This window comes from Choristoneura fumiferana, chromosome 11, assembly GCF_025370935.1.
Source record: "Choristoneura fumiferana chromosome 11, NRCan_CFum_1, whole genome shotgun sequence".
In the NCBI taxonomy this organism is placed as follows: Eukaryota; Metazoa; Arthropoda; class Insecta; order Lepidoptera; family Tortricidae; genus Choristoneura; species Choristoneura fumiferana.
Genome location: NC_133482.1, coordinates 4,733,666 through 4,747,868, shown reverse-complemented (window position 1 = coordinate 4,747,868; position 14,203 = coordinate 4,733,666). Strand labels below are relative to the sequence as shown.

Sequence of the window (14,203 nt, the reverse complement as noted above, 5' to 3'; positions counted from 1 at the left end):
GACAAACAGAGTCTCATGGTCCTATTAGTGTTACCTCTTTTACTTCTGTTAGCATTTTTTCTCTGTTCGATTTGCCATTTCCATTTCTTCTTTTGGAACAGAATCCAGGCTCTGCGTTCTGCCTGTAAACAAAACATCATGATGTGACATTAAACAAAATTTTCTTCGTTTTCCTTTGTTTTATAACAAACTTTTCCTGAAGATTCATATGAGACAGAAAAATAAAATCGATCTTCTGTTTCGAGTTACGTACATTAGCAAACTAATTTAAAGCCGAATTTACACCGCGAGCGGACTCCGTTTAACGTACAAAGATCGGCTGCATGAAAGTACTTACACCAAACCTCAAAGTTGACCTATGTAAGTTGAACTAAGTCATTAATGAGTCCGCTCCGTTCGCGGTGGAAACCGTGCTTGGTTGTACCTTGGTGGTACCGAAGGGCGGCGGCGCGCCGAACGCCTCGCGCCACGTCTCGGGCTCCCGCGGCGCCTCCTCGCGCTTGCGTTTGGTCACGACGGGCCGCAGCGGCGGCCGCTCGCTCGCCTTGCCTATGTCTTCCATGTCTACTTCTGTGGTCTAAAAATATACTTCTTTATTAGCGCTTAAGGTTTTATTGCAAGCGTACAAGAAGGGCGTCCCCACAGAACAAATAATAAAAAAAGAATAGAAATGTACAGAAATGAAATGTTTTTTTTTTGGTAAAGTTTGGTATTATAAATAGTGCTAATGTCTAACCAGATAGATACAATGGCGTGTAAGTATTCTTTGATTGAATAAAATGTTTCTTAAGCCATTGAAATTATTTAAATCTTATTCCGGAACAATTCAGCTATTCCCATAAGTAGCTTATTAAATATTCCTTTTAGTTTTAGAGTAAATTATTTTTTCGGGTATCTGGTATTAAGTATTAAATCACATATTTGGTCCTACCTATTAAAAATTATATGGATATGATTTGACGAAGTTGCATATTTAAAAAATACATAACACGGGACTGTCCATAGTTCAAAGTAACCTAATCTAGACAGTTAGAGTAACCTAACAGTATTCAGAAATATTCAACACCTTGAAAATAACAACGGCTAGGGTACATTTAGCCGCTGTTATTGTATTGTTTAACTCTTTATTGTACATAAAATATATTATTATGAAAATAACAGTTAGGTAACAAGACAAAAATATATACAAAGGCGAACTGTATATAGAGTTATAAGTATGTTACATTTACCCCGTTTTCCCGGTCATTGCCGCCATCATCGTCCTGTTTCTCCTTAGGCTGCGCACTGAACATGTCTGTGATCTTGCGAGTCTTGAACTTGTCCGTCTTGGCGAGCATTTTCTTGTGTAACCAGTCGGGATACTGCACGCGAGGCACAGGGTTGTCCAACTAGAAAAGATGACAATTAGTTAAGCTGGCGTACATTAGGGAACTAGTGGCCGCCATATGTCGCGAACTGTCGCGAGAACATCAAAACTGTAAGTAGAGACACATCTTAATAAATTTGTGTGCTAGTAACCCTACTGAGGGATGCTAATGTTGGTACGATTGCAGGAGAGAATAAAATGAACAGAAGAAAAAATAAAGCTTGACCAGGAGGGTGAGTTTTTGAAGTGCCTGGAAAGTCCGGCTGAATTTCAACACCTGCAGTTCAGTGAGTAATTTGTCTTATTGAAAATATGAATGGGCAATCAGAAGACAAAGCATATAAGTAAAGTTGAAAGCAACCGAAATGGCACAGAATATTTAAACATGAATTGAATGTAAAATTGAGCTTGAAGTGCCAGGCTCTTGGTGGCTTGGGATGGACTATAAGGGGAGTTGGGAGGTCCTCCGAAGGAACCTGAGGGTTCCGTTGCTGAAAGGAATGTGAGTACTTTAAATGTATACATTCCTAGTTGAAAGTAAGATGCTTTGTTTACTGATATATCTGAAATCTAGACTATTCTAGACTAAATACTTTGTCGCTATAAATTTTACTGTGAACCTAGGATTACTCCGCGACACCATATTTGTAACTTAGGACGCATTCATGAAAAGGTGTCGCATCGAGCCATCGCGACGAGAGGATTTGGCAGCACAGCGGCTTGAATGGGGCATTCATATATCACACTTAAAGATCATTGGCGACCACGACCATCAACCGCGACCCACTTACTATGGACTTAGTCGCTTTCTTGCTTGATGTCAGTGTTTCATATTAACTTACTAAGCAGTGGGTCGGTAGGAATGCTACCTTAAGTACAGGTCAATTCACAAGAGCTCGTGCCAGTCACTGTGAATTGACCTGTGCCTGAGGTAGCGTGGATTGAATGAGTAAATGAAAGTATCTGTGTGTTACCTTTGTGTTTTTTTTACAAACAATGGAAAGTAGAACCTCCTCCTTAAAATAACATGCATCAGTCATTTTCTTGCAAAGTTCAAGTGATATTACTTTTGTTCAATCCATTCGTGCCAGCTGTAGTGAATCGACCTGTAATAATTGTGACAGCTCTTATCAAAATGGGTGTGACGTAATTTTGACAGTTTTTAGGGTTCCGGAGCCGAAATGGCAAAAACGGAACCCTTATAGTTTCGCCATGTCTGTCTGTCTGTCTGTCCGTCTGTCCGCGGCTTTGCTCAGGGACTATCAATGCTAGAAAGCTGTAATTTTACACGGATATATATGTAAACTATGCCGACAAAATGGTGCAATAATAAATCGTAAAAAAAATTTTTTTAGGGTACCTCCCATAGACGTAAAGTGGGGGTACATTTTTTTTTCTCATCCAACCCTCTAGCGTGGGGTATCGTTGTCTTTTGTCTGCCAGGTCTTTTAAAACCATTAGGGGTTTGCTAAGACGATTTTTCGATTCAGTGATATGTTTGCGAAATATTCAACTTTAAAGTGCAAATTTTCATGAAAATCGAGCGTCCCCCCCCCCCTCTAAAATCTAAACCGGTGGGTGGAAAATTTGAAAAAAATTCAGGATGGTGTAAGTATATTAAACTTTCAAGGAAATCTATAACGGCTAAGTTTGCTTGAGAATTATTAGTACTTGAGTAAATAGCAGCCTAAGGTATAAAATATACCTAAACTTGGAAGATTCCTTCCTTCCTTCGAAAAATATTACTTAATTTTTTCGTAATTGCTACGGAACCCTATTTTAGGCGTGTATGACACGCTCTTGGCCGGTTTTTTTTAGCACACCGTAACTTGACGCAACCCGGGGGAACATCTCGAGAGGAATCGTTCGCTCTATCACCAGGGTGTAACAACATTGTCTAACTCACCCCTTGCAGCGCGGCTGGTATAGTAATGATCTTCTGTATGGCCCCACTGAGCCGCTCTATGTAGTACCCCCAGTCCAACACGTCCCGGATATCGACGTCTTCGCTGATGCTGGAATCCTTGAGCCAGCGTCGCAGGTGGTGCCGCTTGACGCCGCCCGGGGACTGGAAGATGGCGAGAGGAATCGCTCGCTCGGTCACCGGCGCGCCTTCCGGCTTGCGGGATATTATGAACCTGGAAGAGTGCATCGTCGTTGCTACTACTTATAGAAGAAATCGTTGAAAAAGACATTAATAGTTTTCATTTAGCCGTTGGTCGACGTTCAGTAGCTAACTTGTTCTTAAGTTGAAAAATAGCCATTATTGCCCAGAATAAATTGGCCCAATCGCTACTTTTTCCCACTTGAACATCCTCTAGCAGAAGTGAGTTGCAACACTGTTCCGTATTAATTTACCGCAAAAACTTAAAAATGTCTTAGACCAACCAAAAATGATACTTTTATGAAACCTGTCAAATGAAACATGTCATGCAACAACCCGATGCTCTGCGGTTGTCTAAGTTGTTATCGCAATTTCGGCACGCTATACTGGTTCTAGCGACTTATAAGTAAATTTGACGACCGGATGGGATAAATGTGGTTGTTGGATGGGTTAGAGAACCTGACTACGAAGCTTGAGGTTCCGGGTTCGATTCCCGGCCGGAGCAGATATTTGTATGAATAATACGAATGTTTGTTCTCGGATCATGGATGTTTAAATTAATTTAAGTATGTATTTATCTCTATAAGTATGTTTATCCGTTGCCTAGTATCCATAGTACAAGCTTTGCTTAGTTTGGGTCTAGGTCAATTGGTGTCAAGTGCCCCATGATATTTATTTATTTATGACACAAGACTTGATGCTTCACGTTGTAGCAAACGAACCCATCATACCGAGGGCTTGAACCAGACCGGCTTAGTTTCTACCCTCACCCTACGACTAACTCGTGTGCTAGCGACGCGGTTGGATTAATAAATGTTTTATTAAATTAAATTAATCTTGTTTAATTAATTATCCAAACCGAAAACGTAGCACTGGCACCCATAGCGGGGCTATTACTCCAGAACAGTACATAAAACATCACCCAAACTAACCTGCAAGCCAACCCAGCATCCTTCACCATTTGATCGCCCAGGAACTCAGCCAGCCGTTTCGCCGTGGATATCGACGTCGATTTCTGTCCACCATAGTCTTCTAATTTTTTCGACATCGATCTATTCTCCGAGATAAGCTCAAACAGCTCCGAATCGGGCATGTTCGAGCCCTTGCTGTAAAGTACGTCCAGCCAATAGTCGGCGACCTTGGCCACGGAACCATAGCAGGACTTGAGGTCGTTCCCTTTGAGGAACGCTTCGAACACTGATGATTGGAATATCTTGATTAGTTGGAGTTCGCCGCGCCGTTTTACCTCGAATCCTGAAAGTGCAAACCGATACCAATAATGTATCTCTAGTAAATCTTATTTTTAAATCTACTTTTCTATAGAACTTAGATAAGTTACTTTTAACCCAAATAACCTTCAAAATATGTAGCAAGTTCTAACGCCTTAAGAGCCGATTGCACGGTGTACAATTAAAAAAAAAAACAATCTTTAATCTAAGATAGGAATGACACACAATAATACACATGTATTTTGACGCTAATGAGTAAGTACATATCATAACGCTCCTTTTGCTCTACGTAGTTGCGTAAAAACAATCATTACGTTAAATAAAAATTAAATTATTATCAACCTTTTAGTTCAGCCAGAGATCCGTCAAAGTTAAACACAGCGTATCGTTTCTTCAGCTTCTTGCCTTCTTCCTTCGAAGCTGGTAACACCATCGCCAGGTAAGGGCCGTCGACTTCGAAGAAAATTGAGTTCTCCGCCCTTTGCTCGTATGTTTTGGTCGCTGGGTCTTTTAGCTCGAAATACTGGTCGTTAGTGAAATGATCCTGGAGAAAACAATAAAAGTACGAACGGGTGAGTATTGTACTTCGAAGGCTTCGAAGGACCGTTCCTAAAGCCCAGTTCATCATCATCATCATCATCAGCCGGAAGACGTCCACTGCTGAACAAAGGCCTCCCCCTTAGACCGCCACAATGAACGACAACTCGCCACTTGCATCCACCGGTTTCCCGCAACTCTCAGTAGGAGGCCTGCCAACGCCTCGTCTTCCGGTTCGTGGTCGCCACTCGAGAACTTTTCTCCCCCAACGGTTATCTGTTCTTCGAGCGATATGGCCCGCCCATTGCCACTTCAACTTGCAAGCCCAGTTACCTGCAAGAAAAATCGTGTAAGTTGCATTACATTGCGGCGCTCGATTGACCACTACAAATTCCTTGGGTTTACGGCCTCGCAATGTAATAATACTTGCACGAGCTGTCTTGCAGGTCTAAACCGGGCTTAACTCGTTTAATCTCCGAGCAGTTAAATGAAAGGTTATAATTACAGAGCCATTAAATAAGAAATGTCTCAGATTATGATACTTGGATTAGGCATTGAATATTAGATATGAGGCTTTCTTTATCACCATTTCCAGTGAGTGCACAATATTAACTCTTCACCTGGACAGCAAGAAAAATTTACTGTCACATGACATGATACTCATTTGTCGTTGGTTGACGCCAAAAAGAAATTTAAATCTTTTGGGGAATTACAAATGGCATTTTGCAGCAATAAGTAGCACATACCTTAACCATGGCATTTAGCACCGCATTGGGGTAGGAAACATTGATTTTCTTCTTCTTCTGGTGCGTGGTGAGGACCGTCACGTTTTCGGGAAAGGACGCCGGCAGAATACACCAGATTCCTGACAGATTAAATAGTACAAATTATACTGTCACACTCACAGATGTTAATTGACTATCATTTCATCCTAGCACCTAGCCCTATAAGAGTGTCACCCAAGGCACATCACCGGCGCTCTCGGTGTTAGGAATAGGGCCCTATTCGGCTACAGCGACTATTTCCTGACGCCGAGAGCGCCGCTGATGTGCCTTGGGTGACACTCTTTCCCGGCCCGGATAATACCGACCCATAGAAGCTTATGGCAGTTTCTATGAGCGTGTACACAAAAAACAGGGTCGGTATTTCCATCTCGGTATTATCAGGGCCGGGAAAGTGTTAACCACGTGCCTTCAGGGGGCTGTCGTAGTCGATTTTTGTACCGAATGTACCACACTCTCCACACATCAGCAACCCTCCGATATAATTACGCTAGATAGCTGCAAGTGGTATAGCTTCCAACTCAGCGCGTTTAGCGTCTCCCTACTATTTAATTGACTACAAAGGATGATTAATTCATCCTAATTTTAATTTGATGTATGGAAAATGTCTGCTAACACAATATCTGAATGCGGTATTAACTTATATGCGGTATGTTACAAGAAATGGAAGATGTAGTTTATTAGTGTATATTAGTAATATATACCGTCAGTGTCCAACTCCAAAGGTCGTCCAACTTGCTCGATGATTTCTCTCGCCTTCATGATGATGTTTGCTCCCGTGTAGCACACAATACCAGCCATTTCCATGCTGTGCCAGCGAGCACTAGAATCGCAAAGTAAATACGATTTGGTACATCAATACTAGTGTTTACTCACGGCTTCGCACGCGTAAACCAATAGCATCAAAAGTTGAGAAATTTTGGGATTTTATCGAAAATACAATCTGAGACATCACAGAAAAACCAGAAAAAGAGAACAGCGCTGGGAATCGAACCCAGGTCCTCAGCAATCCGTGCTGCATGCTATAACCTCTACACCACCGCTGGACAGGAATCTAGACACGATTTTTTCCTATGCATACATATCTCAGGTTGCTTTTTATCTACTACGCTACTTAAGCAGCAGCACTAGCGACATCTATGTTCCGCTCTCATCGAGAGACGTAACATTCTTTCGGAACTAACCGCTCACCCAGACAAGAGATGTCGCTACAAGCAATCAAATAATAATTGAATTTAATTTGGTAATTTTGCTTTTGATTGCTGAGGACCTGGGTTCGATTCCTAGCGCTGGTCTTTTTCTGGTTTTCCGTGCATCCATGTCTCAGTTTGTATTTTCGATATGGGTTCACGGAATATCCGTTAAAGTAACAAATTTGGAGTTGAAATAAAACATACAAAAAGACTCCAGAAAACCAATCATAATTTGGGATTTTACTTAATTCATCATGGGAATTCTCATAAATTACATTGTGGATTTCATTAACGTTGTGTATAGGTATATAACACCCGCGCTAAATTTCATGGCTCTAAACCTAACGGTAGAAATTCCAAGATTTCATCCCGATCTCGTAGGAATATCGGGATACACAATAGCCTATATGTGTTGCAGATGTTAATGGGCGGTGGTGATCTCTTACAATCAGGAGACTCACTTGCTCGTTTTCCATCCAGTCGAATTAAAAAAAAAAAACCTCTTCAACTCACCCTCGTCTCATGACGTATCCGTAGAACGAGTTGAGGATGCACTTATGCGCCAGTTGCAGCGAGTCGTACAGCACTTCTCTGCTCTTGGCGGATTTGATCTCGGCCGCGTCGCCGCTCGCCACCGCCTCCGCCACTTTGGCTTTGGCCTGCTTGTTTAGCCCTTTGTATTCGTAGCGACGATCTCTGAGGATTAAGAGGTGTAGAGATAGGATAAGAGGAAAGAAAGCAAAATAAGTTATTTACGGTCCCAACAGTACCACCACCAAGCACAAGAAAACAATAATATACAAATAATACAATTTACAACGTAATGACAGTGACACCAATTTTGTCACCGACAAAGGCCACTCTCCACTCAGCATGTGTTGCTAGTGCAGCAAAAAGCTGATTTCATGCAGAGCGATAACTATAACTAAAAGACGGGCTACATACAAAATCGTACGTAATACTTTGTATTCTTACAATTACTAACTCCATCCCAGCCTATATATGTCCCACTGCTGGGCTCAGGCCTCCTCTCAGAACAAGAGGGCTTGGGCCATAAGTTCCCACGCGGGCCCAGTGCGGATTGGGAACTTCACACGCACCACTGAATTGCTTTGCAGGTTTGTGCAGATTTCCTCGCGATGTTTTCCTTCAACGCAAAGCTCGTGGTAAATTTGAAATGTAATTTCGCACATGAATTTCGAAAAACTCAGAGGTGCGAGCCGGGGTTTGAACCCATGACCCTCTGCTTGAGAGGCGATAGGTCAACCCACTAGGCCACCACACAACAATTACTAACTACTAACTAAATGGGATTAATTTTACCTTTTCGTCTTCATAGGAGCGTGCGCAAAAAAAATGCATTCAAAAACGGGTGTCACATACATAGGCCATAGTTCAATCAAACCAGTAGGCTTCACTTTCTTAAAAAATAATAGTTTTCAATACCTGAAGGCTCGCACAGTATCGACGTAGAAGGAGTTCTCTTTCTGGCAGATGGTTGTGGTCCGCACCTCAGTGCGCGTCACTTTAGTCTTCTTGTAAGCCACTTTGCAGTAATCCGCTAGACGCTTCTTTTCGTACGCCGCCTAGTACAGAAGGTTGTGGTATAAATAAATATCATGGGTAAACTACCTAAAAAAAAAAATATTCGTTCCTGGGTAAAATAATATTTTTTCGAATTAATCCGTCAGTTAAATTATTATAAAATAGCGAACACATATTATATATTTTGTCAATCAAACAGTTAAATTTTTTGGTAAAAATTTCATTTTTAATACAAGCTTTTTTTTGCTGCCTGTACTTTTTGTTGGCTGCACTACATTTGCATACCAAATTTCAAGTCGATGCCATTAACCGTTGAAGAGTTCCGTCCTGTGGAGACGATCCTGGCCGGACTACCAGGATGTCACTACCAGATTATTGTATTGCACGCAATTTACATAAGTATACCAAATTTCAAGTCGATCCCACTATTGGAAGTTGGTCAAATTTAACTTGCAAGATTTGATTACAGACAGACAGACAAACGGGATAGGTGAAAACATAAATAAAAGCTTGTAAGAAGAATGAAGCGTGTCAAAGTTTGGGAGTGGGAGCACGCACGCGGCACTTTAAATAACTAGTCTTCATATTTTTTTTCTTTAATTGAGAACAGAAAAAAATACCTTGTCCATTATTTTCTGATAAGATAAATTTTAAGAAGGGTAGGATAGGGTCGGGGTCGAATTGTAACCTGATCTTCCTTAGGCAGAGTATGGAAAGCCCTGGTGGGCCCGCCGGGGTGCAGTGGGGGGAATTTCTCAGTCTCCAGCTGCTGCTGGATGCGTTGGTATTCGCTCCGCGTCGCCGGCACTAGAGCAATAGATAGCTGTTTATAATCGCGATTATATTAGTATGTTCAGTCGAAAGCATAAATATCTATAAGTATACAGCCATAGCGTCGCATGTGTATAGTATAGATATGTTAACGTCTAAGGTAAATTTATTTATGACCTTGACAGTCCAACAAGTGCATAAACCGCGCGATTTAACTCGAGCCGTTTATATTCACCAGAGCCGCAGGTGAGACTTGATGGTTAAGTCACGGGTAAAATGAGCTTTGTGCAATGGTCAGGTCGATGGTTAGCTCCTTACTCCCTGGGTCGGGGGTGGCTGTCGTTTCCGGTTCCGCTGGGTTTTCTGTGGGGGGCGTCATTTGTGCTTGGGGGCTGGGGAGGGCTCGTGCGCCTTTTTGCGTTAACGAGCGGGGGTTGGGCGTCGTCCGTCGTTGGCATCTGGCATCAATGAGTTGGCCACCTGTTTTACCGTGTCTTATAACTTACGGAAGTCGCCGCGCCACATCCACTCCATGTTCCGCTGGCACGCGGCGTTTGGCCGGTTGTAGTCGCACACCGCACACACCTGTGTATTCACCATCGCTGAAGGTTGCAACCTGGTGGGAATAAAGGCAATGAACTCAGAAAGTTTATTTGTTTATACTCTTTATCGTACAAAAGTAAATACAAAAAGGTTATACAAAAAAAGGCGGACTGATCCCTGAAGGAATTTCTGTCAGTTAACCTTTGAGTGGTAAAGAGCAATTAATTAGGGATTAGAGATAGTGCGTATTTACGTTACCAGGTTTTGATACCAAGTATTTCCTTGCAAGTATACCAACCAGGTACCGACCCGATATACTTGCAAGACTTGAAAGTATTTTCCCATTGAAGTATACTGTCCCTTCAAAGTAAGTACTACTACGTCGAACTCGAACGTCGAACGAATCGAATGTAATTATATCTTATATTCATACACATAAGGTTCGGATTGTGCTTATACGTAAAATAAAATACTTGATTAGAATATTTTGAATCTTATCTGTATAACAACAAGGTTTAATTAGAACTTGCAAGGAAGCAAGTATTCGACTCATTGCGTTGGACAGAAAATACTTTGAAAGTATTTTGATACCTGGTTTCTGCTCCTGGTATGAGAAAGTGGACGTACTTTTAAGCCCTGGTACGCGATTTAGCAAGCCCACTACTACCACTGCCACTTGCCACATGAGGGATGGGTTAAAAGTGGGCCACTTTTAACCCATCCCTATTAGGGATTGGCAAATAGAGCAAAACATTTAAGTAATATAAAGCGGCAATTACACTAAGTCGTTCGCCGCATGCTGCATGCGGCGACCGCAAAAGTGTAAAGAACACGGTAGTATAAGACGCCTAAGTAGTCTGAAGCAAGTTCGGCGACCGCGTTAGGTGAACGACTCAGTGTAATCGCCGCTTAAGTGTCAATGGCTTGGCGGCGTAACAATTCAATGTTCAACGGGCTGCACGTGTTTTGAACTCAACCTGAATTCATCGTCAGAGCAACACAACCGTTCACCATGGTTGAACATGAACATGCTGAGCATAGTGAATAGTTGTGATGCTCTGAGGATGAACTGTGATTTAGTTTGAAATGGGTCAGCGTAGTATGGTAGTGGTGAAAGTAGGGTTTGTGTGATTTATGTGTTATTAGTGTGGAAGTGGAAGAGCTGCATGAACACACATTTGTTGCATAGACATAACTAACATAAGGTCGCGGGCGAACAAAGAAATTGTTTATAATCATTGAGAGATTCAGTAAATTATATACAAATGTTCACTAAGCCCGTCAAGTCCTTTATGCGTGAACTAAACTTCATAATTATGAGGAATCTCTATTCTAAATTCCAGCTCTATATGAGCTTGAGCTGACCGTTGACGAGACAGACAGAATTTTTCAATGTATTTCGGTACAAATATGTATGTCTTACTCATATGTATTTTGGCAAGCGCAACGTAGGGCGTCCACCAACGAGATGGACGGACGACCTGGTTAAAGCCGTGGGTTCACGGTGGATGCAGGCCACTTCCAACCGAAGCCACTGAAGGTCTACGGGGGAGGCCTATGTCTAATAATGGACGTCCTATGGCTGATATGAAGATGTCTTACCTATTAGTCAAGATAATATTAGGGTACATAGCACCCACATCCAAATGGTATATCAAGGGGTTTTCATCCCTCCTCGGATGGTCCCGCATGTGCTGCAATTTCCCCTTGATCTCCGCACAAACCTCGTCGAAATTAGTGACCAGGTTCAGAGGTATCCCCTCTTCCACCTCTATGGCGTGTCTCATGGTCTTCTCTATGGTTTCCATTAGTTTGTCCACCGCTGTAGGCTCGATTCGAAACTTGCATTTTATATCGGCGCGGAAGACACCTGGAGAGTAATTAGTTCTTGTTTATTGTAAGATCTAAAAGCTTGGTGAACGGTTGTTGCTCTGATGATGAACTTTGATTGAGTTCGAAACGCGTCAGCGTAGTGTGGTGGTGATGATAGTTGGGTTTTTATTTACTAATACAGATGCCATTGGATGTTCCCTTTTTGCCTAAATAACACAGGTTCCTTTTTACTCCCGCTACGTGAGTTGAGGAACAATGCTAGGGCCATACACATCGCGATACAACTATTGCGATAATACTTCGTCTTCGGTCTACGGCGAATGTGAATGGTCACACTGCAATGTAGCAGTTTGAAACGCTTTGATGTGCGCGCGTTTACCGACAGTGGAGCGGTGTGTCTACGGACGCTTGTGCACTACAAGGAATTTTACTGTCCGTTTTTACGGTTCGATATGAAAACATACTTCCGGGACGTTATTTCCGGTCCAGTCTTGTAGTGCACAAGCGCCCTACGGCTTCGCCCGAAGTGCCGAAATATTCGCGAATATTCGGCTACATACATCGCGATAAACGAATATTCGCGTTATCGCGATATGTGTCCGTCTGAAGAGTAAAAAAAAATGGTGACCTGATTCGAGTGCCTCCACGTGCCCGCCGACATAGGTCTCTGCGTCGAGCACGTGCCCGTCGGAGGTCAGCTTGTTCAGTTGTTCGACCTGCTTGTTGGGGAACACTATGTTGGCGTGGAACGCTTCCACCATCAGCAGAGACTCGCACAGCGTGCCTGAACCCTTGCGGAGCACCTGCGACAAATACCGTATATGACAACTCCCGAATTTGCCATATATACTCACGCACACACACTCACTCACTCACACACGCGCGCACACACACACACGCACGCACGCACGCACGCACGCACGCACGCACGCACACACACACACACACAATATGATGCCTAAGTAAATTAATTCCTCTCTGTAATGATACCTAGTAAAGGAGCGGTGTTCTCTTAATACAAGTAACATGTTTACTTAAAAAGAGGCACCAGCACGGTTACTGTTTTTATGTAATTTTTGTTACTGAATTTTTTTTTTATACTCGTATACTAATCCTACTAATATTATAAATGCGAAAGTTAAAATAATTGTAATCGTCTTTGTTGTCTGTGTGCTGTCCATAATCCATAACATTATGTTATTTGTTTTAGGTTTCCGTCTGTTCCTCCCCCAAAAATAAAAAAATTCATAAACCGAACAGTCTCCTCATGTGTGTAATGTCTCTACGTCGATATTGGCAAAATACGTAAAACGGCAAGAGTGAAGGCCATTAAAAAAAATGCGATAGTTTGTATGTGTATGGGTATGTTTAACGGTCGACGAATTCCGGAATTTCAGTTCAACTGCTGTATCTAATGATTTACGCGTGCGAAGCCGCGGGTACATAATAACTAATATGAAAATAATAATAGATATATGGCCGATGATTAGCGAAGAAGAAAAAACGGTTGAAAAATGAAAATGTAGTGATTTTTTGAACGCTGATACCAAGTTGGGAAATCTAGAGCTAGACTTACCTCATCTGGCTCCAAAGGGATAATAGTACACAGGGCAAATATGAAAGGATGCACGTATTTCATGTACAAGTAATACGTGGCTACGGCGTCGGACACCGAATAGTTGGATAGGACCTGTGGACAAAAACAAACAAGTAAAAAAAATGCTCTTTTTAAAAAAAACTAACCTTATATAACTTAAGAAATTTTGTGACTGAAGGAGTCCTATTGGTTTTTCGATTACGGCAATTTGTATCGAAACACCTTTTTTAAGGTTCCATACCCAAAGGGTAAAAACAGGACCCCATTACTAAGACTTCACTGTCCGTCTGTCTGTCTGCCACCAAGCTATATCTCGTGAACCGTGATAGCTAGACGTTGAAATTTTCACTTAAGATGTATTTCTGTTGCCGCTATAACAAAAAATACTAAAAACAGAATAAAATAAATATTTAAGTGGACTCCTATACAACACACGTGATTTTTTTTGCCGTTTTTTGCTAATGTCTAATTTAGTATGGATAATGGTACGGAATCCTTCGTGCGCGACTCCTACTCGCACTTATCCGGTTTTAATGACTATCTTTTGATTGGGTTGACTTAGAAGTTTGATTGTTTCACTGCTCCACAAGGTGAAAGGATAGCAGACCTGAGCATTTGATATTTATGTCAGCTTGATACCCCACGCGTTCCAAAGATCGGTCTTGATAAGAGAGAGGGACAGATGACAAAGTGATCCAAATAA

At 42.0% G+C, this 14,203-nt stretch overlaps 1 protein-coding gene across 1 annotated transcript in view; it reads right to left on the bottom strand.

Annotated features, from left to right (window-relative positions):
• The window catches only part of PolE1 (DNA polymerase epsilon catalytic subunit 1), a 38,339-nt gene that overhangs the window by 19,938 nt on the left and 4,198 nt on the right, over positions 1-14,203 (bottom strand). The window contains exons 9-23 of the mRNA XM_074094145.1: positions 13,480-13,593; positions 12,532-12,706; positions 11,673-11,940; positions 10,034-10,143; positions 9,445-9,563; positions 8,658-8,797; positions 7,725-7,907; positions 6,723-6,841; positions 5,983-6,101; positions 5,042-5,243; positions 4,403-4,724; positions 3,273-3,504; positions 1,230-1,388; positions 425-577; positions 35-122 (exon numbers count right to left, since the gene is read on the bottom strand). Coding sequence (XP_073950246.1) covers positions 35-122; positions 425-577; positions 1,230-1,388; positions 3,273-3,504; positions 4,403-4,724; positions 5,042-5,243; positions 5,983-6,101; positions 6,723-6,841; positions 7,725-7,907; positions 8,658-8,797; positions 9,445-9,563; positions 10,034-10,143; positions 11,673-11,940; positions 12,532-12,706; positions 13,480-13,593 — 2,503 coding nt within the window. The remainder of the gene's footprint in view (positions 1-34; positions 123-424; positions 578-1,229; positions 1,389-3,272; positions 3,505-4,402; positions 4,725-5,041; positions 5,244-5,982; positions 6,102-6,722; positions 6,842-7,724; positions 7,908-8,657; positions 8,798-9,444; positions 9,564-10,033; positions 10,144-11,672; positions 11,941-12,531; positions 12,707-13,479; positions 13,594-14,203) is intronic.